This window comes from Vidua macroura, chromosome 21 (genome assembly GCF_024509145.1).
Source record: "Vidua macroura isolate BioBank_ID:100142 chromosome 21, ASM2450914v1, whole genome shotgun sequence".
NCBI lineage: Eukaryota > Metazoa > Chordata > Aves > Passeriformes > Viduidae > Vidua > Vidua macroura.
The window spans coordinates 2,185,328-2,212,949 of NC_071591.1; the positions used below are offsets into that span (position 1 = coordinate 2,185,328).

At 42.8% G+C, this 27,622-nt stretch overlaps 1 protein-coding gene across 7 annotated transcripts; it reads right to left on the minus strand.

Annotated features, from left to right (window-relative positions):
• Nucleotides 1–309: 309 nt before the first annotated feature.
• Nucleotides 310–27,396, minus strand: CNTRL (centriolin). Of its 7 annotated transcripts, none has more exons than XM_053996490.1 (43): nt 27,152–27,396; nt 25,795–26,049; nt 25,351–25,484; nt 24,696–24,826; nt 23,238–23,379; nt 22,530–22,716; nt 22,248–22,441; nt 20,464–20,583; nt 19,739–19,964; nt 19,153–19,262; nt 18,459–18,653; nt 16,124–16,277; nt 15,488–15,708; nt 14,690–14,866; nt 14,263–14,397; nt 14,026–14,171; nt 13,453–13,633; nt 12,796–12,975; nt 12,360–12,539; nt 11,730–11,846; nt 11,303–11,447; nt 10,698–10,837; nt 10,027–10,210; nt 9,478–9,788; nt 9,079–9,287; nt 8,727–8,919; nt 8,278–8,408; nt 8,005–8,145; nt 7,763–7,889; nt 7,429–7,593; nt 6,554–6,713; nt 6,330–6,445; nt 5,652–5,869; nt 5,105–5,262; nt 4,769–4,842; nt 4,205–4,393; nt 3,625–3,850; nt 3,240–3,445; nt 2,144–2,413; nt 2,005–2,067; nt 1,366–1,569; nt 1,077–1,157; nt 310–935 (listed from the first exon to the last, which is right to left on the minus strand). In XM_053996490.1, exons 2-42 carry the CDS (start codon nt 26,006–26,008, stop codon nt 1,086–1,088), a joined length of 6,846 nt encoding a protein of 2,281 aa, XP_053852465.1. In that variant the 5' UTR covers nt 26,009–26,049; nt 27,152–27,396; the 3' UTR covers nt 310–935; nt 1,077–1,085. The 7 variants fall into 7 exon arrangements, with proteins under 7 accessions (XP_053852465.1, XP_053852463.1, XP_053852461.1 ...); XM_053996488.1 differs by having other exon boundaries at nt 310–967; XM_053996486.1 differs by adding an exon at nt 26,191–26,380 and having other exon boundaries at nt 310–1,157.
• Between the last annotated feature and the right edge of the window lie 226 nt (nt 27,397–27,622).

A 27,622-nucleotide genomic window follows, 5' to 3' on the forward strand; every position in this document is an offset into this window, starting at 1 on the left:
GTCCTGCTGCCTGAAGGATTTACAAAGTGCCTTTTCCTCTGCTAAGTAGGGAGTAAGTTGATTGTAATTTTGTTAAGAAGCCATTGTCTGTATCCACCTGGTTCAGACGAGGGATGCAGCCAAGCCTCAGGAGAGGAAGAGGTGCTCACCCAGCAGCCAGGAAGAGGCACAAGGACAGAAATGCCAGTGTTGGACACGTTCCTGCAAGGAGGAGCCCCAGCACTCGAGCATTGTCACTGTCCAGGGCTGTGCCAGTATCCGTGTCCTGGAGAACAGCTTCAAGGAAAAGAATCCACAACCACCCCCAGATAAAAGCATCAATAATAGAAGTTTATTTTAGGCAATTATTCAAAATTGTATTTTAAATCTCTGTGCATCTGGCAACAGATCAGGCCTTGTAACAAGGTTTCTTTAAAGTGGAAACTGGCCACTAGCTGAACACTTAAATAGGAAGGTGGTTTGGACATGTTTAAATACACATTTAAAATATTTTTTTAAAAATACAAATCAACATATATAAAAACCTGTTGTCAATTGTACAAAACCTTCACAGTACAGGCCTTGCAGCAGCTGTTTGTGAGTGGTGGCAAAGGCCTTTTCAGACAAGGCTCACCCAGTGAGGTAGGAGAACTCTTCAGAGGTGGCACCTGAGGGCCTCTGTCCAAGCTGTGGATGTGCTTTGGGCTTTGCTTTTGAAGTGAAGCCACTTTTCAAGTAACCTTTGTACCTTAAACCGTTACAAAAGAACACTTTTGTACCAGGCTGGGGTGGAACCAGCTGTCCCAGAGGTTCAGCCACAGGGCTGAACAGTAGAACCAGGAAAGTTCCTTGAAAGTCCAGGGATGGCAACAATTTATGCAGCAGTAGCTCCATGTCCCAGGAGAGCTCCCAGCAGCTCTCACCCAGACTCCTCTGCACAGCACACAAACCTAAAGCTGAACGGACACCAGCCCTGGGAATGCTGCCACTGGGAAGGGACAGTGTGGTCTGTGAATCCACAGCTGCCCCATGGCCCCTCAGCCTTCCAGCCACTCGTGTCTCTGGGAGGTTGGAACTGGCCTGAAGCCACATCTCACCTCTGGCCTTCACCGAGAGATTCCCTGGGAGCTGGAACGCAGCACTGGCGATCCCAACACACTTCCTGGGCTGCTGGGGACCTGTAAACAAACCCCAAACCACTGTGAGGAAAGCTCAGCCTTTCCAAAGACATCAGCTACGGCCAGAGAGGGGTAGGGTGAGATCACCACCGTCAGAAACCCCTGCCCAGCCTCAGAGAGAGGCAGCACATGTCTGTAGCACCTCCCAGTGAGAGAAGAACCATTAAAACCCCCCAAATCAGAATTGTGGTCCACAGCAGAACATTACCTGAGCTTTTGTTTCATTCAGAGCACTGTGAAGAGATCCCAGGCTGGGGCTGCTGGGCAGGAAGAAGGAATCTGAAGCAGTGCTGTTGACCAGGTCATCCAGCACCTGCAGCTGGCACTGGAGGCTGTGCAGGCTCCCGGCCGTCTGCCGCTTCCCCTGCAGCAGCACCTCGGCCTGCTTGGCCAGGCAGCTCCGCAGCTGCGCCTGCAACACACGGGGAGGGTCACCCCAGGCACTGGCAACACTGTGTAAAGTCAGCCCTAAAGGCTGGAAGGTTCTCACACCACAGGCAGGGGGCAGCAGCTTTGGGAGTTATTTTTAATTAAACTCCGTTTTGATGGCCGTGTTCTAACTGAGCCTGGACCTTAAGGTGATCATGGCTGGTGCTGGACTCCTCTGTCAGGTTGCTGATATACCACAGGATGATATAAATGAATGAATCTTGTTGGGATACTCCAACATCCAATTAAGTGCCAATTAAAATTACTCATCCTGCTACAGCCAGGCTTTTACTGTTCCCACCCAAAGCTCCTCTCTGGTCACTACAGAGTGGATTTGCCTGAGCTGGAGGAGGATCCCCACGCCCCCAGGTTGTTTAGATCCTGTTTTGAAGGGATGTGAGGGGCACAGATGTGGCACCTTGAGCCGGTCCTCGTGCTGCTGCAGCTTCTCCCGGCGTGCCTCTCCCCGCCACTGCTCATCCTTTGGGAAGAAAAAGCACATTCAGCCAGAGGGACCAACACAGCACCAGGAGCAGCTACTTGTCCAAAGCATTTACCAGTAAGAAGAGCCTGGAAATATTGAACTTCTCTTCCAAGGAGAGGAGCTGTCTGTCAGCAGCAGTGAAGGGAGCAGTCTCTGAGTTATCACACTCACACTGCAGACTCCTCTTTCCTTCAAATGATGCTTCCAAATCTTCCAAGGGGTCTGAAGAAGACGAGCGTGAAGATTTAAACCCTGTTCTAATTTCATTTTCAACCTCCAGGTTAAGCAAGGTTGCTGCACTCTCCATTTCCCTTTGTCTCTCTTCCAGATCTTGGGTTTTAACCTGCAGCACAGAACAGTTGGGTTACAAACATCAGTCCTTAACCTAAACCTGCCACACTGACCTTGCAGGGCCTTCCCAAAAGCTTTCCAATTGCCAACAACATTCTTCTCTGTTTTTAAAGGGCTTCAAAACAATTTATAAAGGGTTTATTGAAGGACTAGAAGGAGTCAGACAAGGTCAATCACTTTTTAATGTAAAGTGTGTAACTAAAGAAGAAAAAGCTGGCCCAAGCTGGCACTGGCAAGTTGTTAAATGCCTGCTGAGTAGCTCTGAACATTGCTACCATTTAGTGATTTGCGTAAGTTACAACTCTGGGTGTATTTTCCATCGTGCTACCGCAGGAGGCAGATTCAAAACCAATACAAAATGAGCTTGTCTGAAGCCATGAACCCTCAGCCCCCTGAGTTTGGCAGCCAGCTGTACCTGGCTCTGGGGGTGGCTGCAGTCTCTGGGCTGGCCCAGGTCCCCCCCAGGCACTCAGCTGGCAGGCAGTGGCTGTGGGGGACGAGCTCAGCCACGGCCCTGGCACTCTGCAGGCTGCCACTGCCATGCTGCTGCTCCTAGGAAGGTGCAGGGAGATGCCTTTTACTGGCAGCACCCACTACAGAACAGGAGCTAAGAGAACCCAAAGAGATTCCTTCGAGGCAGAAACAGGAGTAACTCGGGTGTTGTGCAGCACTGGGAATGCCAGAGGGTGGTTGCCTCAAGTCTGGTCAGGAAGCTGTTGCATTACTTTGTTCCTCCAATGACAAAAATGGGTGTTCCATCATTCTGCTGTTTAAAATAACCCAAACCCCCAAACTTTCTCCCCTCAGCAAGGACTCACTTGCAGTTTGCTTTCAAGCTCCATCCTTTGCATTTTCTGTATTTCTTTCAGATTCAAGATTTGTTTTTCTGCTTCTCTCCTCTCTGACACTATCTGACCTTGAAGTTGCTTTAGCTCAGATTTGGAGACCTCCAGTTCTTTCTGAAGACACTGTATTTCTCTGTCTTTTTGTTGTAACTGTAATTCTTTTTCTGAGAGCTGATGTTCTGCAATGAACATTAATAAAAAAAAATCCTGATTAGCAAAAGCTTATCTTGGCCCACTTCATACACAGCAGATATTTTCCAAACACCAAAAACCCAAACAAGATGAACAAAAATATTTATTGTGCCATTATCCTCAGCCCCCAGAGATGGTGGCAGCTCATTTGTGCAATAACTCTTACTGCTTTTTCTGATGGTTTCTTCAAGAGCTGCACACCGGGACTCCTCCTTTTCCAGCTTCCCAAGGTTCTCCTCTGCCAGCCTGACTTTAGTTATTGCCTGCTCCAGTTTCTTGTGTTGATCTGTTAGCTCCTTTTCCAACAGGATTTTCTGATCCTTCACTTTAGCTGCACATTCTTCCAGTTTTTTCCCTTCACGCTCTGAGTTTTGCTTGAGGCGATGAAGAACCTGCCAGAAACCCCCCACACTGAGCTTGAACCAGCACCAACTCAGGGAGAACAAAAACCATCATTAAGACACATGAGAGAAGCAAAACCAGCATCAATTGGAAAGAAGTGCAGTCTAACAGTCCCTACTGACAAAAAAATGTTTATCAATTTTTCCTGCCTCTCTCATTTTCAGAACAGCTCCCTCAGTTTTTCTTTTGGGTCACACTTTGCTGAAACTCCTCACCCAACCCAAGCTAATTTGGCCAAACCAGTCTGTGCTTTTGTGATTATTTGTAAACTCACACCTCAAACTTTTTGGTCTGAATTATTTTTAAGGTCAGGAGGAAGTGAGGCAACTCAGGGGGCTCATTACCGCTTCCTGTTGGGCGAGTTCTGTTTCCTTCTCTTCAATCTTTTTCTGCAGCTGCTGCAGCTGGTTCTGCCTCTTCTTGTGCCTCTCCTGGCATTCCTTACGTTTCCTTAAATACTCTCTGATCTCTTCCTTCAGGGCTGCCTGCTCTCTGAGCAGCTCCTCCTGCTGCTTGGAGTTGTTTTCCAAATCCTGCAATGGGAAACAAAAACACGTGGCAGGAGGAGCTGGGGAGAGGAACCAGCCCCAAGGGTTTGGGTTTGAGAGAACAGAGCTGGGCACTGGCACACTCAGGGCTCCTTCCACTCAATCCAGCCACACAGTGAACTAACACAGAAGGAGCCACCAGATAAAAAGCCAAAAGGTGCTACTTCATTGGTTGTCTTTAAATTATCTTCTTCCTAAGAAACAATAAACCCACTCCACACTCAGCAAGAAGAAGGCAATAAAGCAATCCCTGTGCTCAGCTCTGCAGGGCTCTGATGTTGAGTTGTGCACACATGAACAGGTCAGGAGCAACAACAGACTCCCAGAGTGACCATAAGGACGTTTTTCACCAAAACCAACCTGTTCCACAAGCTGAAGCTGCTGCCTCAAGTCATTCAGTTCTGCTTTCAGTGTTTCCAGTTCTTCCTTTTTCCCTAGAAAAGTATTTGGTGACAAGAATTTTCAGTCAGCAGTTTGAAATACCAATACACAGAAATTCTCTCTTTTCATGAGCAAAGAGTGAATAACACAAACACAGTTTATGGAATGTCCATCTTTTCAACATGTTAAATTCTTTCTGCCTATGGATGTGTGAGCATGCTGAATGTTTACTATCATACAGTTCAGTTAAAGTGTATCTTTTCATAGAATTTCTCTTAAAATGTATCACAGCTTAAACCCAAAAATTGATTTTACCTTGAAGATCCTCCTGGACAGCAACAATCTCTGCATTCAGTGATTTTTTCTGCTTGTTCAGTAGCTCCACCTCCTGCTGCAGGTTCTTAACATCCAATTCCACTTTTTCCATGTTGGACAGTGCAGTTCTGCTGCTGTCTTCAGCAGCAGTTAATTCTCTGTAAAATGTGAATCACATCCTTGGTTAGTTGGAAATCCTTGGTGGGGATTTAAAAAATGTCAGTAAAACCCTCTGAGCCCAAGGGGATGGCACAAGCAGTCAGAGCAAGACAAATGTCCTGTTCCAAAATGTAACACTTTACTTTTTGTAACATTTTTCCATGGCATTGCCAGCATATAACAAATACTGCTGATTCATCAGCTCCATTGCTGAATATTTTTAAAATCTGCTGTAGAGAGGCTTTAAAGCAAAAGCTCCACAGAACATAAGAAAATGCCTGTTCTGTACCATTGGGCACCTCAGAGTTAGAGCTGTATTTTTAATTACAACATTCAAACACTTTCCCATCCCTTCTGATCTCTGTAGGAAAAAAAGAAATTCCCCCACCTTTTGGTTTGTGACAACTTCTTTTCCAGACTCCTGGAGTCCTCTTGCAGCTTCTCCTTCTCTCTGGTGAGAGCCTCGATGCTGCTTTGCAGAGCTCTCATTTGGGAGCCCAGGTGTTCGTTCTCCTCACGGTCCTTCCTGAGGAGCTGCTCCTGCCAATCCACCTCCCCTTGCTGACACTGAAATAATCTCTGAATATCCTCCAGTTTTAACTTCTCCTAGGAAAAACAGGCATGGTGAGCACACGTTTCTATGATCCAGAAGCAGAACACTGACATCCTTAGCTGCAGCCAGAGTGATTTGAGTGCATTTAATGGAGGAAGGTGACAATAGAACGGCTCCAAGTACCTTGGGGACCTTTTTAATGCTACAGATCACCCAGCTGAGTTCAACTCCCTTCCACACTCATTGTTGGGAAATGATAGGATCCAGATAAGCTCCTAAAAACCAGCATCCATCATTCTACAGCCACAGAAGAGCTTCTGTGCTCCCTCTCTCTCACATACACCAAAAAATCCCATTATTTTAAACGGCCTAGGCAGACTTAAGACTTTTCTGTGATAAGCTGAAATCAGATTAGAAACTGATTGATTTAAAAGTATCAGGACTCTGTTACCCAAGGCTCAAGAGAAGCAGAGATCTCTCAGTTTCTGCATCAGCCAGAGAAGCATTTCCTACCTCTAGAACAGCCACCTGGGTCTTTTCCAGCTCATTGACCTTCTGCTCATGTTGTAGTTTCAAAGCCTCCAGTTCATTCTTCTCAAGCTCCAGCATTTCCAGCACATGTTTCAGTTCTAGGGAGGTGAAATAAAGAGCAGTTATTGGATCAGGATGAGGAGAACTAAAGAGCTCTGTGTGTTCCTCCCCAATCTGCACAAAATCCAATAAATCCCAGGACATACCCATCTTATGCTTGCTGATTTGCCCAAGTATTCCTTGAAGATTTTCCTCCTCCTTTCTAATATCCTTCTTTAGGACCAAAAGCTGTGCTCTTCTGTCATTTATCTGGACATCCAGTTCATTCCTCTCAACACTAAGCTCTCCAAGAAGTACTTTAATTTCCTGTGAGAATGTACCAGTGTTACAAGGAATACCATTCCTTGCAATTTTAAATTAATATTTCCTTTAAAGTGAAATCCTAACTATTTATAAAATTATTTAACAGTCTGTCATCAATATTCTGGTTTAAGAAACAAAAAATACAGAATATTTAAGTTAGGGTCTTGTTTATTGATGATTTAGAGCAGTAATTCTGCAAAGATTTTGATCTCCAAATCTTACCACAATGTTGTCATTCAAGTGAATAATAGGCATTAAAACAAAACCAGACAAGAAGCCCTCACAAAAGAAAATAAACCACAAAATATAATTAGCTCTGATACTTGGTTTTGATTTCAGCAGGGAAGTACAGAATCCTCTCTGTGCAAATGGGGATGGGGACAGACTGGGGCAGCTGTGTTGTGTTTTACACACACTGATCACACTGATTTCCTTCAGCAGCTGCTCCTCAGCAACAGGAAATCATTCACAGGCTTATATTTAATGTGACTTAGCTCTCAAGGGACCAATTCTGTAAGAACTACTGGAACTGGGAAGTTCTTCCTTGTGCATCTGGACCAAGCTTTTAGTCACACAAACCCATAAAATTCCATGTTCTGTTTCTCAGTGGGTTTGGGGAGGGCACAAATAGCAAAACTGAGGTGGAAACCTCCTGGAATGGTTTTAGTACTTCAAGTCTTTTGCTATAATGATTTGAAAACTCATCTGGGAAACTTGCCCTTATTTGACGAAGCTTTTCATGTGCTTCAGTCTCTCCATCTCGAAGAGCTTCTTTGAGGTCACCTTTCCTTTGGGAAATGCAGTCCTGAAGGCCACGGAGCTCTTCTGTTCTTTGAGTCACCTGCTGCTCCAGGAACAAGAGCTCTTGCTTCTGAGCAGAAATCTACAGTGGAGACGTTTAACAGAAGAATCAGTGCAAGCTTTTGTTTTTGTAGCTAAACATGAAAAAAACCCACATGAAAAAGTGCATCAGAGAGACTGGGATCATAATTGTGAGACAAAGGTCAATTCCAACAAAATGGATAGGCCAGGGTTAGTAGGCCAAGCCTTACCTGATCTTTCAATGTTTCCAGTTCAGTTTTCTTGCCCTGAACAAGGTTTTCTGCTTCTCTGATGATTTGGAGATGCTGGCTCTCATTACCTTCTGCAAGTCGAATGTCTCCTTGGAGCTTCTGAAGACTGAGAGTGAGGATTAAAACAGGAGTCAGAAGAAGTGAGAATATCTTAGGCAGTGACTCACTGGAGGAGGACATGTTTTACTTAAAACAGTCCATGGTAAATTGAAAGTCCTCACCTTTCAGTGAGCATTTCTATCTTCTGGTTTAATGACTGCAACTCAGAGTCTCTTGCAGCCACCATTTTGTTGATTTCCTTCAAAATACCTTCTTGTTCCCTCTTAAACTGTTCCAAATCCCTCGTGTCTGTCTGTAATAACCTAGAAGAGCATTTATGCATTTTCATATTAACATTCTAACAGCTCTCCAAAAAGCAGTGTCTTGATACTGGAAAGATCCCAGTCCTTGTCCTCACCCCATGTGACACAAACCCACAGGAGCACTCAGGGTACCTGAGTTGCTGAGCTGCTTTCACAAGTTTGGTGGCTGTTTCCTGAGCCCTCTGCTCCAGCTCCTCTGCCTCCATTTCAGTGCAGGACAAATGGTGTTTGGCACGACTGTACTTCTGCAGAGTCTCTTTAGTCTAAGGCAAAACATGAAGATTGAGACAATACATTCCACATTTGCTGTTTAAATGTGAGCTCCTGGCTTGAATATTCCACCTCAGCCTTCTCCCTCTTTCTACCATGAACAACTTTTTCTCCTCTCTTGTCCAGAGCAGAAAACCTTCCTTCTCTCCAACAAGGACTAAACCAAGTTCTTCTAGCACAGTTTATTTCCCAACTTACTTTCATATAGAAGCATTTTAAGAGGTTCCAGGTTACCCATGTGAAAATAAAGTGCCTAGACAAACAAAACAACAGTCAAATCCTTCTGCCCTCAGGGTTTTGCCTTCACTCACCTTGCCCCGGGTGCTCTCGAGTTCCACCTGAGCCTCTGTGAGGAGCCTGTCAGCCTCTCTGAGCTCGGCCCGGCGTTTCAGGAGAGTCTTCTCTGCACACTCAATCTCCTCTGCAACATCTTCCTGCTGCTGAAGGGACTTCTCCAGCTGCAGCTCTGCAAGGAGGCTGTCGCTGTAGCCGTCAATAAAGTCCCTGAAAGGTCAGGATGAAAAACATGGAATTAAAATACAAAGATGCCAAAGATTTGGGAGCCTCTTGAAGTTCTAAAATTGTAAATGACTCAAAAAGCTGAATTTGCTGGGAAAATGCTTAGGAATTTGCACATGCTTCCTTTCAGTGCCCTGCTCCCACCTGCGTGTGCTCCGTTTCCGAGCCGCCCGGCGCAGCTCTGCCACTTCACATTCCAGCTCTTCTCTTTCCTGCTCAAGTTCTTCAACATTTCCATGCAATCTTTCCACCTCCTTTTTGTATTTATGCTCAGCTGCCTCTGAGCATTTCTCTTTGTATTTCTGAGACTTTAAATAGCACACAGTCTCTTCCAGCCTTGAGACTTCACTCTCCTGCATACAGGGAACAGAACAACACAATCAGGATCTATTTTCCAGCTGAGGCCTCCTGACACCCAGGAGCAGCTCCAGATGGCAAAGACTGTAACCAGATCCAGACCCTTCCTAGCAGGGAGTTTTCCTAGAACACATTTGTCAGTCAGTTCCCAAGGGTCCCAGCTGCAGCTGCGGCTCTGGTTCTTACCAGATCCTGATGTTCAGGCACGTTGCAGTGCAGCACTCCCAGGGGAATGAGTGGCACGGTGAAGTTTGGAGGCAGAGGGCCATAAACCACCTGGGATCCCAGAGGAGGTGGGCCATGGATGATGGATCCAGGAGCAACTGGAGCTCCAGTGGCTGCTGCAGGAGGAGGGCCATAAACCCCCACGCCCTGAGGTGCAGGGGCCCCATCTGGAAGGGCTGTGTAAATAACTGTGCCCGGGGGTGGGACAAAGGGAGAGGCTTCAGGCACAGGAGATCCTGCATTTCCTTCACCATCTTCTTTTGCTCTTCTGTCTTTAAAAGAGACAAAACCAAACATGTTACTTTTAATAGTTTTTTTCAGTAGAGATAGTCTTCAAATGCACATTCTAAATTCTATGTAATTTACAAAAATGTAATGAATGTTGCTTAAACAAAGTTATTCAACAGTAATAAACATTTATATTCACTCATGCCCATTAAAAAAAAAAAACCTCTAAGCAAGCCCATCTTTAGTCTGCTCCTAAATATTCTGAGACTGACACTGACTTACCTTTGCCAGAATTTGCTTTGTACAACCTATTTCTGACTGGTGAATAAACCCAACATCCTTGGCTGGGCAAGTTCTCCCTCCCACAGGGCCTGTCCTGAGCATCCCCTCTCCTGGCTGGGGATGTGCCAGAGCACCCCAAACACACTCCAGAGTCTTTGGTACTGTGGGAAGCAGGAGTTGAAGCCTGAAGAAAAAATACAGCATGTGTTAATCTAGAAATGACATATCATGGCAAATAAAGGAGTTATTGTAGACATTCTAATGATTTTTCAGAACAGGCTACACATCCTGTGCTGCCTCTCAGTTCTAAGCATGATGCTGCTTTAAAAGCACTGAGTATATTTTAACAGTACTGGTTTTAAAGTCAGACAAATATTCTCTTGAAAGAAATGTTTGTCTGTAACATCTCCTTTTAACCCTTACCTAAATGGATTTTCAGCAGTGCCCACTGAACAGTTCTCTCCCAATGTTATGTACCTGGACTCCTATCAGCACAGTAAAGGGCTTTACCAGGGAACATTTGTGTGTGTTTTATTTCAGTATTTCTCCTACATGCCAGCCAATATTTGTTCTTAAATTTCTCCCAAACCTACTAAATTTATAATGCGCTTTCCCCCATCAAAGGGCTTTCCACAAGGAAAGTAACCCATAACAGGATTTTTATTCCTGACCTGTGATGATGGCAGGTAGTACCAGTATCCCCCTCTTTTCAGGGGCTCTGCTGTACTGGGGCTGTGATCATTCTGCTGCGAGAGCACATTTCTGAGGGCTGCAATTTCATCCTGTAAGGCTTCAATTTCACCTTTGTTACCTGGAAATTAAGCACACTTTTAAAGTCATCTAAGGCAAATAGTGAAATAGATACTGCATTCAACTTTTCCCTCAATGTTATCCAGTTCAACTGGAAGTGTATTTTAAAAACTTAATTGCTGAGGGAAACAAACTAAATGTTATCTGTAATGACAGACATACACGGGGGGTTTGGTGATTAAGATTGTGGAAATACAAGTTCAGATCCAGGTAAGTGCTGCTCATTTTCCTTCACAGAGCTCTGCCAACGTCCTAGAGCAGTTTAAAAGGAGTGCTCAGCACAATCAGTGTTTCCTAAAGAGCTGTAAAAAGTGCAAACTAATGAACATTGAGACATATCCTGTATAAACCTGCACAGAAGGAAATTCTCAACACTGTTCTCCAGATTCCAGCACTGAGAAATGGGGAATAACAATCTTCTATATCCCTGTCTGTCTGCAAGAAGTGGAGAGAAAAGAGAAATTACCTGTCCCAATATTATCCAACAACCATTTCAATCGGTCAATCTCTGCTTTTTGCTGTTCCAGAGCTTCACTTAATTTATTCATTTCAAACTTCTGAGTGTTTGATGCAACAGTTTTCTCACCAGCTTTCTCCATTTCCTGCAGAAGCTATTTGAAATAGAAGTTTAAATCACAAAAAGCTCCTACTCAATGCCACAAAGCTGTTCTTCCCATGCCCTCATATGAGAGATGTTTGAGTCATGGTTTTCCTTAAAACTCAGCTGCTCCAGGCAGTGAGGTTTTCAGTTTCTTCTTGGGCAGGTGTCAGGGGAGGGAAGAACACTGATTTGGGAAAACTTGAGGGGAAAAGGGCAGGGCAAGAACCTCTAAACCTGACATTTCCAGAAACTCACTGGTATTTTATCATATAACACAGAGCAAACAACCTACTTGCTCTTCCTTCTCCTTCAGGAGTTGTTGTAGCAATTCTATTTCTGCTTCTGCTTTGGCAAGAGCCTGGGAAGCATGAGCTGCCTCAGCACAGAACTCCTGGGCTTCCTCAAGCTCCTGAAATTGAGATTTTCATTTGAGCTGTAGTTTGCAGGAATGTTTCTCAGGCCTGAGATGTGCCACTGTGAAAAGCTAACCATTGAGAAGCACCAGCACCTGACTGTTCTGGAACTCTAGATACACATAAAATACTCTTTCTCCTTTAACTTTACAGTATTGGTACAGAGGAGATGTTATTATGTAGCCAAAAGTGCTTCCCGCTTTTAAAAAGAGTTTCCAGTCCTTTCTTTTGTTTTTCTGTCTTACAGAACAATGTATTATCTATTGTTTGCCTTTCAGTTAATAAGAGATTAATGATCTTCCCCCTCCCTTCCCCTCCCACAGCAGGAACCTGTCCATACCCAAATTTCCTCACTCATCTACTGCATCTCAAACTGTGCCCAAAGCAGAGCTGCTGTGCAGCTCAGAACAATTTAGAAGAAAGCTCTGAAGCTCATTTGAAGGACACCAGCCCTGCTCCCACTGCAATGGCATTAACAAGCAATTAATTAATTCCCCATGCTGATTCACCTCAGCTCTCTCCTGGTGAATCCTGAGCACAGTCCCCTGCAGAGCCTTGAGCTGGTTTGCAGCGATGGAGAGCTCGGTGGCTGCCAGCTTGTCTGAGGTGATCACTGCTCTCTGCAGCTCCTTCAGCTCCTTATCCAGACTCAGCACTTGCACTTGTGCCCTGGCATCTTCTATTTTTTTCTGAAAGCAGGAAAATAGACCTTTACAATGTACTTTCTTTCATCTTCCCCCGCCTCCCCACTCCATTTTGTATTATTTAAGAAAAAAATCTAAAGCAAGGACAACCAGTAAAATTTAAGGAAAAAGCAAGTTGTTATATTTAACATTTGTGTTCCTACATGTGTTGTTTTATCTTAGAAAGCAAAAATTGACAAGTTTTTGTTTCTCTTTCCTGAGCAATCAAACAGTGCACAGACCTGCCCTCACCCATTCTTACCCTTTTCTCTAAATCCTCCAGCTGAGCAAGAATAGCCTCTTTTTCTTCATCTGCCTCCTGGAGCTGCTGATCAGCCAGGCCCTGAATCTCTTCCATGCTCTTTATTTTTTCATGTAAACATTGAATTTCATTCTCTAGCTGATGCACCTTGTTCTTATTTTGCCTGTTTTCAGCTTTAACCTGCAAGTAAAATACATTAGAATAAGTGACCATAAATTTTTTCCAATCAAAAGTCACCCTGTTGTTATTATTTAATTAAATTTCTGGGAAATGCAGTTTGATGCAGCATACTTTGCATTAAAACAAGAAAAGGTAACTACTGTGCCACTGTATCTGTAATATTTTAAGAGTGCCTCAGTTATTTTAGTACAGATATGTATAATGATCTTTCAAGAAGGTTCAGAGCTGTATTTTTTTAGTGGTCATTAAAGTCTTTGTTGCCTCTGAGACAGATCATTGACTAAATTCCAATTCACCAAATAATCAGGTAAAAATCAGGAAGACTATTAATGAAAAATCAAATCAGACTCCACTGTTACACAAAGGAGAGAGCACAGCAAAGCTTCATCAAGTGAAATGTGATCCTTTGGCTGCAGGTTACATTTTTTAGACTAAGCTGAAATTGTCTCTCTCTTGCTTTTGTTGTTTGATACATGCCTGTCTGTATTTCTCCTGTATTTCTTCCAGTTTTTCCTGCTGGGATACCATTTCTTCCTGCAACTGTCTCTGTCCAGCCCATGCTTTCTCTTTTTCCTTCTGTGCATCAGCAAGGATGTCATTGAACTCCTTCTGCAGACTTGCAAGGTTTTTCCCTAAAATATCAGCTGAATTTGGACACCTGAAAGAGAACCAATCCAGGTTCCAAGACAGGAAACAGTGATTTTCAGTTGTGATCCCAGATACTGAAATCATGAATGACAAATAGTGCAAGTTTGAGACATGCTGTGTAATTCATTGAGTTCATCAGATCCAACCACTCCCCCAGGACTGCCAAGGCCACCACTAACCCATGTCCCCAAGTGCCACATCCAAACATTTTTTAAATCCCTCCAGTGCTGGTGACTCCACTGCTGCCCTGCATAGCCTGTTCCAATGCCCGGCAAGACTTTCAGTGAGGAAAATTTCCCAGATATCCAACCTGGACCTTCCCTGGCACAATCTGGGGCCATTTCCTTTTGTTCTGCCCCTTTCACATGCTCAAATCTCACACTGTACTTTTATTTTACTCACTTCATCTCTCCTGCTCCTGTCTGTAGCTTTTTCCTGAGTTCATTTATACAAGCCATGACATCCTCAGGATGAATTAAGTTACCAACTGCATGGTTTAGCTGATTCTGGAGATCTTTAAGCTGTTGTTTTAGGAAATTATTGTCTCCCTAAAAACAGACCAAAAAAATTCACACAAATATAATCAAATACATCTACAAGTGATAAAAGCTAGGATTTTTAATACACCAAGAACTTCACCTGCAATTGCTTGAACTGTAAATGAAGCTTGCAATTTTGTTGTTCCATTTCTTCTGCCAGCTGTGCTTTGGTCTGAGCATTCTCTAACAGTTGTCTTTCCTTTTCAAGTTCATCCTGCAGGGCTGACAGTTCCATCTACAAAACCACAAAACCTCCAGATTAATATCCCCACTCCCAACCCCAACCTGTCACCCAAACACACGACAGATGTATTTCTTAAAACAGTAACAATATGACAACACCTAAAAAAGATCCAACAAAACAGCCCCAAGCAAACCATCTGCACCTTGCTTCAAAGCAAAGTTCTAAATCCCAGCAAACTGATGCTGTGGGGACACACCTACACCAGCAGTTTGTGATTTAGCTTTGGAGATGAGGTGTCCTGGGGTAGCTAACACCTCTGGCAGCAGTAAAGCTCTGTCTTTACCTGGCTAAGTTGTTTCAGTCTTTCAAATTCTTCTTTTTGCAGCTTGGCTTCAGCATCTCTCTCTCTTAACTGAGCTTCCAGCTCAGCCTCGTGGGCACAGACCTTCCCCTGCACACCTTGAAGGGACTCATTTATCTCTCTCTGCTCCTGGAGTGAACTCTCCAGCATTGCAATTTCCTGGAATTTAATACCCATTTTAGAAGGATGTACATGGGAGAGCCAAAATTTAAGAGTATTTGCCTCCCTTCCCTTTAGCTCAAGAACTCCATTAAGCCTTGAAGGTGGGTGGCACTTCTACCTGCAAGGTCAGGTCAGTGGTGCCACTGACTGTCCAAAATCTACACCCAGGTTAGAAAGGTGGAGCTGGAAATGGAACAGAACCGTCCCAGGAGTTCAGGTTCACAGAACACTCATCAGGATGCCCAGACAGCTCTGTGTCACTGGCTGACAGGACAGATCCCAGCTGCTGACACACACCCCTGGCCAGTGTCAGAGGGTTCACTGATGCCATTCCCCACGGTGTCACCTGCAAATCCATTTGCAGTGATGTCTGCAAGGTGAAACCTGCACTTCTGAGCCATCTCCCACAAAGCACAGATTTACTGCATGTCTCTTACAACTGGTTTTAAAGGCCAGATTCTATTCTTGAGGTGTGTGGGCACCTCTCATCATGTTACCAAATTAGAAATTATTTTGTCCAAGGAACTGTGCTCTCCTAGTCCCAATCTGATCACCAGCTTATTTTTTCAAGTTTATTCTTAGATATGTAAACTTGGGAAAAGAGGTATTAAGCCTTACTTTTCTCATATTTTCTGCATCCATGGCAACCACTTCCAGGTTGTTTTTATCCTCCTCCAGACCTGCCAATCTTCCCAGCAGAGATTCTTTTTCCTTCTGCAACTTCTTACACTCCTCATTGGCCTGTTTTGCCTGATGCTTCATGCTTTGCAGGTATTCCTGTAAGCCAGTGATAATACTTTCCAAATCCCTTTTCAGTGCTTCATTTGTTGCTATTTGACCTGCAGGAATGCAAAATGAATTCGAGGTAGTTAAGAAGCCACGTTTATTTACCAAACAAACCAAACTGCCTTCCTTCATAATTTCAAATGTTTGCCATTGGAGTAAGTAAAAACAAGTACCTAGAACTCAATGAGAAATTATTGTTTTTAAGGTTAGGATTCCCAATATTACTGTGTTAACCTGACCACTGGAAGAGTTATAAGAAATAGCAGCTCTTTGTACATTCCTGCCCCCCTTTCCCAAGCAGGTAGAAGTGAGGTGAACACACACAATTCCCTTTTACATCATTTAATAGTTTTTAACACTTTTGTACCCGTTCTGTATTTCACAAAATCAAAGATAAATCAATCCTCAATTCAATTGTCATGTTGCCCTAAGTACAACAAATACCTTGAGACAAAAATTAAAGTTTACCATCAGTGAGCTGCTGCTCCAAATCTTTGATTTCCTCAGTTTCCTTGGCAATCCTGGAGAGCATCTCATCCAGGCGAGTCTCCAGCTGCTGGCAGTGTTTGTTCATTATATCCAGGTGCTGTTCTTTACTTGCTTTTTGAGCTTTCATGTGAGCCTGTCAAGTAACAGAAAAGTAAAACAGGGCATCAACACAGATTTAAAACATCAAATTGGGATTTTGTCTCAGTTCTGCAGTGTCCCACTATCAGCAAGTAAAGCCACAAGCTCAGCACACACTGTGGTGCTTTGGGGTTTGTTATTTGTTGGCATTTTCCCTCAGTCCTTCCCCACAAAGGACCCCAGATAAGCAGCAATCTGTGACTACCAGCATTGTCTGCAGGCTGAATAAAGCCTGCATTTATAAATTAGTACTCATGGCTACTATCTTTCTTCCTGCCTTTACATTGTGTTCTACCACTTCCTCTCTCAGTCAAGAACAAACATGATTTCTCCCAGAACCTTTAATCCTGTCATCCTGCATTGCCCTCACAGCAGATGATGCTTTAGAACATGTCAGGTCAGCACTTGAATGAAAATACTCTCAATAAACAGCAAGTCGGGCCAACTTTACAGTTACTAAGCAAATATTCCTAAGTAAATCTTATTTTATTAAAATATTTCCGAGATATACATCACACAGCTCAAACAGACTCTGGCAAGGACTTGATGCATTTAGTATGAATTAACTTATTGTTTCAGCTGTTTACAAAAACATGGTTATCAACAGAATAAAGTGTTATTTCTTACCAGTGTGAAATTGCTCAGAAACAACCCAAATGCCAGAAACTTGGGAAAATACATAATATACTGTCATGATTAACTGCATGTTTTTCTTCCTACTCAAAGTAAATCAAGCTAACAGTAGGAAAATTTAAATATGAGTTCTCAGAAAAAAGAACACTTACGAAGTTACTTCCATAACAAAAGTAAATGGGTAAAACCAAAGCTTCTTGTATTTTTAATGAATTAAACTGGAAATTAACTTAAACATCCATATCAGCACAGCTCAACTTGTCACCTTGCTAACACAAACTGCCCTGCAGCCTTCAAAAGCGAAATTTCAACAAGTAAAACTCGAGCCGCTGCCACTCAGCCATCTTGCTGCAGCTGCTGAATGGCTCCAAAAATGCAGTTTTAAAAAGAAACAAAAAGCCACAAGTCCCCGACCACTTACAGCTTTGCCTTTGTCTTTTCTCCTCGAGACAGCACTTGCAGAACGCCCCACCCCTGAGCGGGAATTCATTTGAATAAAGCACCGGGAGCTTCAGCACGGGCAGGAACTGAGCGGAGTCCGCACGGGGTCGGGGGCGGGAGCTGCCGCCCCGGCTCCGCTCCCGGTGCCGTTCCCAGCGCCGCTCCCGGTCCCAGCTCCGCTCCCGGCCCCGTTCCCGGCCGTTGGCCCGCACGGCGCTTCCTGTGTTGTGATTCGAAGCGAGGGGCGGCCGCGGGAAGGGCCGGGCCCGCTCCTGCCCCGGGTCCGGCATTCCCCTGGGAGCCTTCCCGGAACGCGCTCGGCCTTTCTGCCACCCAACAGCCACGGAAATTAAGTTTAAAACACAAAAGGAGCTCTTTAAACAAGTGTTTGCGTGCCTCTGCTGAATACGGAGCCAAGCATAGAAATACTTTCATTTCTCACTTAAAAGCATCCAGCTGGTCTGAAAAACTTTCATTTAGAGATATAAGCTTTTAAAAAACACTATGAAAGATAATTCAGTTTCATTTTAGTTTAATTTCTATAAGTGTTTGCTGTACCTGAACACAGTTCTAACTCAGAAAAAGTCCTGCATCCCTGATGATCATAAAGTTAGCTGGAAGTTTGGGCTGTCCCTGGCTCCCCAGCCCCAGGAGATGTGACCTCTGGGGCCTTGCTGATTCTCTCAGGACTGGAGGTGACAGCAGAGAAAGGCCACCAGTCCCCACCAAACAGGCTGGATAAGCACTGCCAGACACAGATCTTTAAAAACTCCACAAAAAGATGCAACAGGATTTTTTACACAGAAATTGTTTGCAAGGCTCTGCCCAGTGTGTTTGTGCAAAGCATGATGATTTAGTTTTTAATGTCCTCTACAGCACCTGCTGGGAAAAGGAGTTGTTCAAGTGTTTTACCAAAGCTGGTTGGTTTGGTGGGATTTTTTCACTGTAAAGATTTTTTAACTTTCAAATCATAAGTTAATGACTTTGATAAACAGCAAAAGAATATAACTCAAGAAACAGGCACAAGTGAATGGGCACCAGCTAAAGCAGCCTTTAGTCCATTGCACAGTATAGAAAGACTTCAGATTCTGGTTTTACTTACATGCCTTGGATCCTCAGGATTCACAGAACCAAGAGAACTCTGCAAATCTTCCAGCTCTTTCTGATTTTTCTCTATTTCTCTTTTCTGTTTCTCTATTTGTTTTTCCAGTTCTAAGGTTTCCTTGCGCAGCTCCTGCAGGATTTGTAACTTTTCACTCAATTTCTGTTCAATTGCTTCCTTGCTGGCCTGGGAGATCTGGAGACAGCATTAGGATGTTGAGTGGTTGGAAATACACAGATGATCAAGAATATATTTAACATTTAAATAAAGACAATCCTGGTCACTGTTTTTCAGGCAAGTTTAAAAATTAAAAATAGCAATAATTGATGACAGTTGAAGAAGGGGAAGATGCTGTTTTAGTTTGATGCTGATAAAATTAATTCTTGCTGCCAGTTCTGTAGCCACATTGGTTATCAGCTGCACAACTCAACCTGCACAGCAGGTTCTTCCAAAGGGTTCTGGGAAGTCAGCAATAAATCAGCAGCAACATGGAACAGATGCCATTAACTGCACTACAGCTCTAACAGCTGATTTATGAACAAGCTCTCTAAAACCTAGAAGAATTTTCTGATGCTTGACACATGGATTTATGTCTGTACAGTGGCCTCTTTATAAGAATGGGGAGAAAAAGTTGTATTTTCTTACATCAACACATCTTCAAACACCTTCCCTTGCTCTTTGTGAAACAACTTACTTTTTTCTGAGCCAGAGCATCCTCCAATTGTTGCAGTTCCCCTGTTACTTTCAGCACTTGTTGCTCTGCATCTCCAATTTCACTTTGCAGTTCTTCTAATCTTCTTTGTGCTGCAGACAAAAGAAACCCAACACAAAACCCACAATCCCACAAAGTACATTGTAATATTGTGTGTAACACTGATACACAGCAGTGTATGAGCACATTAATCAGCACAGCATTAACACAGTGATAATCACAGCTAATACATTCTGCTTTCTCAGAATATGTCCAAAGTTTGTTTAACAAGTATGACACAATTAAATTCACGCACCAAATATGAAACCTCCCTAGAACTGTGTTTTCAATAACATGTAATGCTCTCATCCTGAGTTATCTTAAAATAACAGCAGTAAGAAACTGTAGCAGTTTTGACACCAGAGTGCATCAAGTCCAGTGTTCAGCAATCACAGCACTTCCAGCCTTTGACACACTGTTTCTATTGTGATGTTTCTATTCTGTGTCTATTCTGATGTTTCTATTCTGATTCTGGAACCACACTGACACACATGGTTTTATCTTCATTTAATAAAAAATAAGGTTTTACCTGAATTAATCTTTTCTTCCTTATCCTGCAGTATTTTATCCAGACTTTGGAGATGTGATTCCAGCTGGGGTTTCCTACAGGAGTCATCTTCCTCCTGTTGCATTTTCCCAACCTGCAGCTGCTGAGCTTTGTCAGAGATGTAGCCTTCCCTTATAAACATATTTCTTTTGTACCTGGCCTTGCCAATGTAGGGACTTTCACCAGGTACATTATCAAGTTCAACCTCCTGAAATGTAAGAAGAGTCTTTATCTCAGAACTATGGCTGCAGTCAACTCCTAACATACATTTAGTTCTCTTATCAGGCATAGAAAGAGAAACCAATTTGAAATTAGAAAAACAAGAAGAAAGATTATACTTGACATTTTTGGCTTTGAACATTGTTATTTTATAATGGAATTAAAACCAAACAAACCCAACTGAGGTCTGCCCAGTTTGTTACAGATGTCTGGAGGAACTTTTTCTTAGTGTATTAAATTTACTTAGATCATATTTAGTCCATTACATTGTTGCACTTAAGTTTACTCAGACATAATTTTAGTCAATGATTACTGATCTTTTCTTATGGATTTCATTCTGGCATTTTTGTTGGTAAATATGACAGAGGTTGGGCCTTTAATAAAGCAGTATCTGCTAGATTATAAGAGAACTAATATGGTTTTTATTTTCCAAGTTGAAGAATCAAGGGAAACAGCAATAAAAAGATCCATGATTTTTAAATCATTACCTCTGAGGGAAAATAATTCAAGGGCTCAAATTTTGCATCGATCTTGTAGAAGGCCAGCTCTTGCTCCAGCTCATACTGCTTCTGGCAAGCCCGGGTCAGCTCCACTGTCTTCTGCTTCAGCTGAGGAACCACAAACCCAGTGAGAGTCATTCACAGGAATTCACTCATCTCTGGCACACACAGTGCAGCTCCACAGAGAGCAGGCACAGCCCTTCATGTGGGAACAAAGCTCACAGCACACTTTTGGATCAAGGATATCACAAAGGGCAACTTTACAATGGTGGCTAAGAGGAGACAAAAGCCCCACAATTAATAGAATACAAATGATCACATGAAAGGCCTTTTAAGTTTATGTACATAAAGTGACAAGTTTATTTTTAAACGTAATTTAGGATAAAGCAATCATTTGGGTATGATCCTTTAGCAAAATCTAGGCCAAAATAACAAATATATTTACTGCTACCAGTGAGCATGAGGACTATTAACACTCATGGTCTGTTAAAAAATCAAAATATCTCAATTCTCAAGAGTACAAAGTTTATGTATTTTATTTTAGCTTAACCATGTGCTAGATTGGTTTTGAGGTTATTTTTCAGTAAAGGTCCATCATGTGATTTCTTTTAAAATCAACTTTTCACACTTAATACCTGAAGGAGAACATGCAGCACAATTCCAATAGAGAGTGGAAAGCAGGACTAATGGAGGAAAAGAAATAGAAACAGGAAAGGCTTAAAGGAAGATTTCAAAACCTGATAAATGTCATGCAAAAATTAACTCTGCTTCAGAGAAAAGGGGAAAAAATAGCAAGAAGATTGTACTGCAAACCATAGTGAATATAAAACCTCACTGGGACACTTCATAATAATGTTGCTACTTCAGGGAACGTGCAAATACATCCTAGAAATAAAACCAACCATGCAACCCAGGGGCACAGTGGGGCTACCTTGAGTGAGGAACAAAGGCTCTGCAGGAAGGGGACTGTGACAAACCCAGACACCAGCTAAAGGGAGACAGAAGCGAGCCAAGTTTGTCATCCAAAGGAGAAGAGAGGCTTCGAGCTGCAAAGTATTTGCTGCTAAATCTCTTTATATTGCAAGCTTCATTTTAGAAGCAGACTGCTGGGTAGTGTGTGTGTGTTCAGAGAAACAGCTGTAGAGGTACCAGGTATGAGAGTCTGAAGGATAAAATTTTAAAGGACAAGTCTAACAGGATAAAATCCAAATATTAAGTTCCCATCAGGTCATTCACAACCCAGCACTCACAAGTCAGTAAGTCAGTAGGACTTTGCCTGCATTTTATGGCTACCAATGAAAGAGACTCAAACATAAGCCTTTAGGATGATGTGAATAAAATACAATTAAACTGGTGAGCACTACCCAAAACAATAATCAAGGGCTATTAGTGACATACAACTTGTGTACCTGGTGTTAGTAAAAGCAGCAATTTTCTTCCTTATTGCAGCAGCACTTTAGAGCCTTACCAGTGCAGCATATTCACAACATCAGCAATTCAGCAGCTTAACCTTTCATCAACAGGCAAAATTTTAAACAGAAATACATAAATAATTACTCAAAACAAAGAAGTTACTATAAATCACAGGAGTGATACTGAGTGCTGCTTCCATATACTTCACTTTTTCCACAGAAAGAATACTGAAGGTCAATAATCACTCTCTAAAGACTTGAGGAGGTCTCTCAATTTTAAAATTAAATCTTCAGTCACTTGAACTCTCATATTGACAGCTCTGTGTCTGAAGATTTCCTCAGTGGCAGGGATTATCTTACCAGCTCATTTTTGGTGCCCAGGTCCCTCTGTAGCTCCTCAAAGCTTTGTCTCTGCTGCACAGCCTTTTCCTTTAGTGACTTGTTGAGCTCATCTTGATGCTGAAGTTGCTCAAGCACTTTGGACTGGTTAGATTTCATGCTCTCCATCTCCTTTTTTGTGTTTTCCAACTCTCTTTCTAATTTTTCTATCTCTTCTGAAAAATAAAATCAGAGAAACATTCCAGTAGAAAAATCTTTTCCTTCTAAACTTAATTTTTGCATCATTCACTTTAGATTTATTACCCAAATTAAACCTCTCCAGAGCTTCCTGCCTGTCATGGTTTGTCACTGGCTGTCCATCCAGGTTTTCCAGTGCCCTCAGGTGGAATATGGTGTACAAGCAGTAGTGAGGCAGACTTGCAACTGGGTTTCCAGCCAGGAACAGAGAGGTCAGATCTTGCAGAGGCTTTAGTTTAGCTATATCATGGAGCTACAAAGAGAAACCAAACAAGGATTAGACATCCTTCTGAGAAGAATTAAACCCCCAGGAGTGGATTTCTCATTATGTAGAATGTTCTATGACAGGTCTGTATTAAAAGATTTATTTTAACCTTTATGCTAATCTCTAAAAATCTACCAAAATACACAGTATTATGACTAAAGTAACTTCTTAAAATCAAATAATTCCCTCTATAAAAAATGCCACTGCAAAGAGTGTAAATGCAATCAAGCTTTATCTTGGAAGTGCCAAGGTATCAAGGGCTGTGGATGTACAACCCCCCAAAAAGTTATGCTTTCCCAAACAACATAATATAGGTTTGTATCTTCCCTATCTGCACAACAGGAGTTTCTATAATAAATAACTTTATTAGGCTCCCAACTGCTGCATTTCACAGCAGACTCTGTGGAAAGACACTCAGCAATTACTCAGAGTAAGTCAATCAGTGTAAATACCCCAGCTGACTTCATGAAAAGACTGAACAATGCCTGTTTCTAACTATAATCACTTACTGAGGACACTTTATTCTGTTTCAAGTTCAGGCTGCGCAGGGATCTCAGCTTCTTCCCTACCCACACAGGAATGTGCTCAATCTCATTCCCTGCCAGGTTCAGCCTCTGGAGGTTGTGCAAATGTTCTATGCCTTCAATTTTGCTGAAAATGAGAAGAAAAATTCAATTTGTCATGAACCACAGCAAGTTTAAAGTGAAACTGAGGCATTATGGATAAACTAAAATAAAATCTGTCACAATTAATCAACCAAGAGATCAGCAAAACCATTGTTTAGTGCCATGGACAATTGAAATGAAATGACACCAGCTTACTTATAAGTACTAAATTAAGACCAAAAATCACAGCACAATTTTCTGTCATTGTTGCAAACTCATAACTTTTGCATGCGTTCATTTCAATATTAACACTATTTTAATGTGTGCTAACTCCATTTTAATAGGCAAAATTTGCTCTTTCTCTCCTGAGACTGTAATGGCCCAAAGATGAATCAAAATAAAGTTGTTTTGTGGGTTTTTTCCCCCCCCCCATAAAAAGGAAGGATCAGCTGTAACCTGACAGCATGAAGAGCTATATTTAATGTTTTCATGAAAACTATTGAGGAAACCATGCTAGGCTGTAGTTTACCTCAGCATGTTTTTATGTGTGTACACGAAGTAAACCATGAGTATTATAACAAAGTACAGCAGGATGTGCTCCTGTGACTGTGCTGTTTTTTGGGTATATATGAGCTGTACATAACCAAAGTGTGAAAACAGAGCAGCAGCTAAAAGCTACTTTGCCCTTTTCAATTCCTGTTGAGAGAGGAAATTGTGTGAATGCAACGTGTAGAAACGAATTCTGGGGTTTTACTCACTTCCCATTGTAAATGTCTCTGCTGAAATGGCAGCCTCTCTGCTGCAAAGGCAGTTTCATAATAGTAAAGATCATAATTCACTGACAGAAAAATTAAAAGCAATTAAGAGTTTTGCTACTGCATGAACCATTACCCTTTAACACTTTAAACAAGACACCAAGGCTCTCAAAAGAGTTCAAAAGCAATTTAGGGAATTTATGGCCTGCCTGATCAAGCCCATTCAGCTTCCTCTCCTAAAAGAAAAACTTATTATATTACCTGTAATAATAAACAGTAAAAGTTTAATTAATTTTCAATGCACTTAACTGGGTTATTGCTCTTCATACCACTCTCTGTTGTGGTATCTGGAAACTTGCACTTCTGGCTTGGTTTCCAAGGAAAACAAATTAAACCACAGCCATGTGCACTGACAGCACTTCCCAGAACTATTTATACTTCCAATACCTCAGAGCTTGGGCTTCTTAAAAAGACCTCAAAGCCTCTAGTCTTGACATTGATTGGGAAACTCACCTCAAGTGTTCACTCCTGGGAGAGAACTTAAACAGGAAAGGAAAATCAGCTTTATTGACCTGGGCTCTCCAAATCCTGGGGTGTCTCCTCTTACCTGATTCTGTTGTTGGACAAGTTGAGCTCACGCAGCTTCAGCAGTTTGTCCAACTTCTCAATCTTCTCTATTTGGTTGTTACTAAGGTTTAGCACCTCTACTTTAGAGCACTTCTCCAAATTTTCTATGTACTAAAGAACAGAAAATCCCTTAGCATAGGGTTTGGGTTTTTTTAAAGAGAAAAGCAGCTTTCTAGTAATTAAAAATACCAAGTATTCTAATATTTTATTAATCACAGTTCATTGTGGTATTCTATAACCCCACTTTAGGTACAGTCTTCTGTTAGTGTTGGAAAGCTGGATTTTAAATTTACAGTGGGTTAGTCTTCATCTACATAAAAAGGAACATGTTATTAAAAAAACAAACAAACAAAAAAAAAAAAAACAAAAAAACCCCAAACAAATCAAAACCAACACAGTACAAACAAAAAAAAATACATGAAATAATCTGTTTTAAACATCATTCTAATGAACCAATTATTTTTCTTTTGCTCAAGTCTCCATTGCCTTTTTTTTTAACAGAAGCTGGTTGCAGAACTAGGCTAAGAGAAATAGACTGTGCTGTTTACATCCACTTCAAAATAAGCCTGTATTAAACAATAAATGGCAATTATTCTAATTTTAGTTTAATTTCCAGTTTTCTTCCAATAACTTACCTTAAATTTCTTATTCCCATCCTTTGGGGAAGAAAGATTCAGTGAGCTTATACATGCCAGATTTTGCTGTTTTGACAAACCCTTTATAAGGGGTTCAGTTATGTACTTAACCCCTGGGCTAACACCATTTTCACCTGAAATTAAACAGAAAGGATTGATGATTTTTATATTTGTTGTTTTCTTTACACTGAATACTGGAATAACATTGAAAATTATCCCCCCAGAACTTTTACAGGAAGGAGTAAAAGTCTCATTATTTACCCCAGCTTTCATTACTCCCACTTCCACATTTGTGTTAAAAAAAAAAAAAAAAAAAAAATTAAAGCAATTTTTTCAGGCTTCTTTCCAACAGATCATACATCTTTAATCACACAATTCACAGAACGCTGGCTTTTAATGCCTGTGGTATGTGCTTGGATACCAACATTATTGACTATACAATACCTTTCAGAAATTTAAAAGCAGCTCCAACATTATCTGCTGGAATATCCCATTGCTGGGGTCTCTGCTCCATGCTTTTGGGAGCAGCTGGAGGTGTCTGCTGGCCAACACGTGCAGGTGTGGCACCTGAACTGACAGGTGACATTGGCTGAGGTATCTGGGACCCTGATGCCTGCGGTTTTCTACTGGAAACTTTCATTACAGAGCCTTTCTTCATTGCCAGAAATGCTGGCTATCACATGGCAATACCTGGAAGAACTGAAACAAGCATCAGTCTGTGTAGAAAGCTAAATCTCAAAGGTTTGCATGATAACAAAGGTGCTACAGAAGCTGCCAAAGAAACCCACATCTCCAATGGGTGCCAGCTTCCAATTTTCCTGGCATTGAGAAGAATTTTACCTTTATATTCCCACCCTTCAGGGACTGATTGAGCAGCTCTGTGTTTGCAGCTCATCTTCCTCCTGTCCTGCAGGCTGTGGTTTACACAAAGCCTGCCAGGTCTGGAGATATTCTCAGCTCAGGCTAACAGAGCTGGCATGGACACAAACAGAGGATTGGATCCCAACTGTTCCCAAAGCTTGAAATCACTCTGCAGTAAGAACAAATGCAAGCAGAAAAAGGCAACTGAGGGAAAAAAAAAAAAAAATAGGATCAGTCTGGCACTGGCATTCCCAGAGTTTTCCTTTCTGCAAACAAATTATGCTGTGACTGCCTGGGAAATTCCAGAGAATGTTAACAGAAACCTCCCTCAGTGATGAACGTATTTCCCCAGGGAGAAGTGTAGGAAAAGTCATGTACTCTGTGTGACAAAGCCCTTGTAGCAACCATCTCCAAGGGACAGAGCTTTACTAACACCTCCACCCACTGAACAACGAGCACATTTTAAGACATCCTTTAAGATAAAAAAGTCTTCTGTTAGGGGAACTTGGAGCTTCGTGAGTGATGACACTGTGACTTGAGAATACGTTCTTCATTGTGATGGATTTTTTTTTTTTTCCTCCAGAATTGGAAAGGAAATAAGGACAAGGGAAGGAGAGGCAAGAATAAGGGGACTGTTTTCTATCCTTTACTTGGAAACACAATTCACACAAGATCAGGACAGTGAGACTGGAAGGCGCAGGAGAGGGAGAAAGATGCTGGCGCGCTACCGAAAACCCACAGCGGGGCGTTCCTTCATGTCCCGAGGGGCGCAGTTCGTGGTTTTACCGCTGCTTCCTGAGGACAGGCTGTGCTTTCGCAGTGACACCCCGCGGCTGACCGGGCCCCGTGTGCTCGCAGCCCCCCATCCCCTCCCGGTTACCGCCGCAGGGCGATCCCGCCGCGGCCGCGGGCCGCCCCCTCAGGCCTCCGCTTTGATTACCTGCGTTGACATGGTAACGCCGTCTCACCGCTCGCCGCCGCGGCACGGGCGGGCAGGGCGGCCTCGCAGCGCTCCCGATGGATGGCACCGGCTCTCAACGCACCTCTCCGCCGCTTCCTTCCCCTCGGCGAGCGATCGCCGCCCGCCCCACCGAGCCCCGGGTGCTGCGGCTCCTTTAAGGGCGCTCCCTGAGGGGCCGCCCCGCCGCCATTTTGTCCGCTCGGCGACCGCGGCGGGTGCGGCTGAGGGGCGGGGCTTGTGCGAGGCCCCGCCCTCCATCCCTTTCCCGCCGCTGAGGCTCCGCCCCCGCCTCGCCATTTCCCGCTGCGTCCCCTCAGGGATTCGTGGTAAATAAAGCTCAAATCGCTGTATAATGTGTAAACAATAAAGCCCGAAGCACTGTATAAACAATACAACCTTGAGTGGTTTTGGTTTGTTTCAAACCCGAGCCGCTGTATAAACAATAAAACC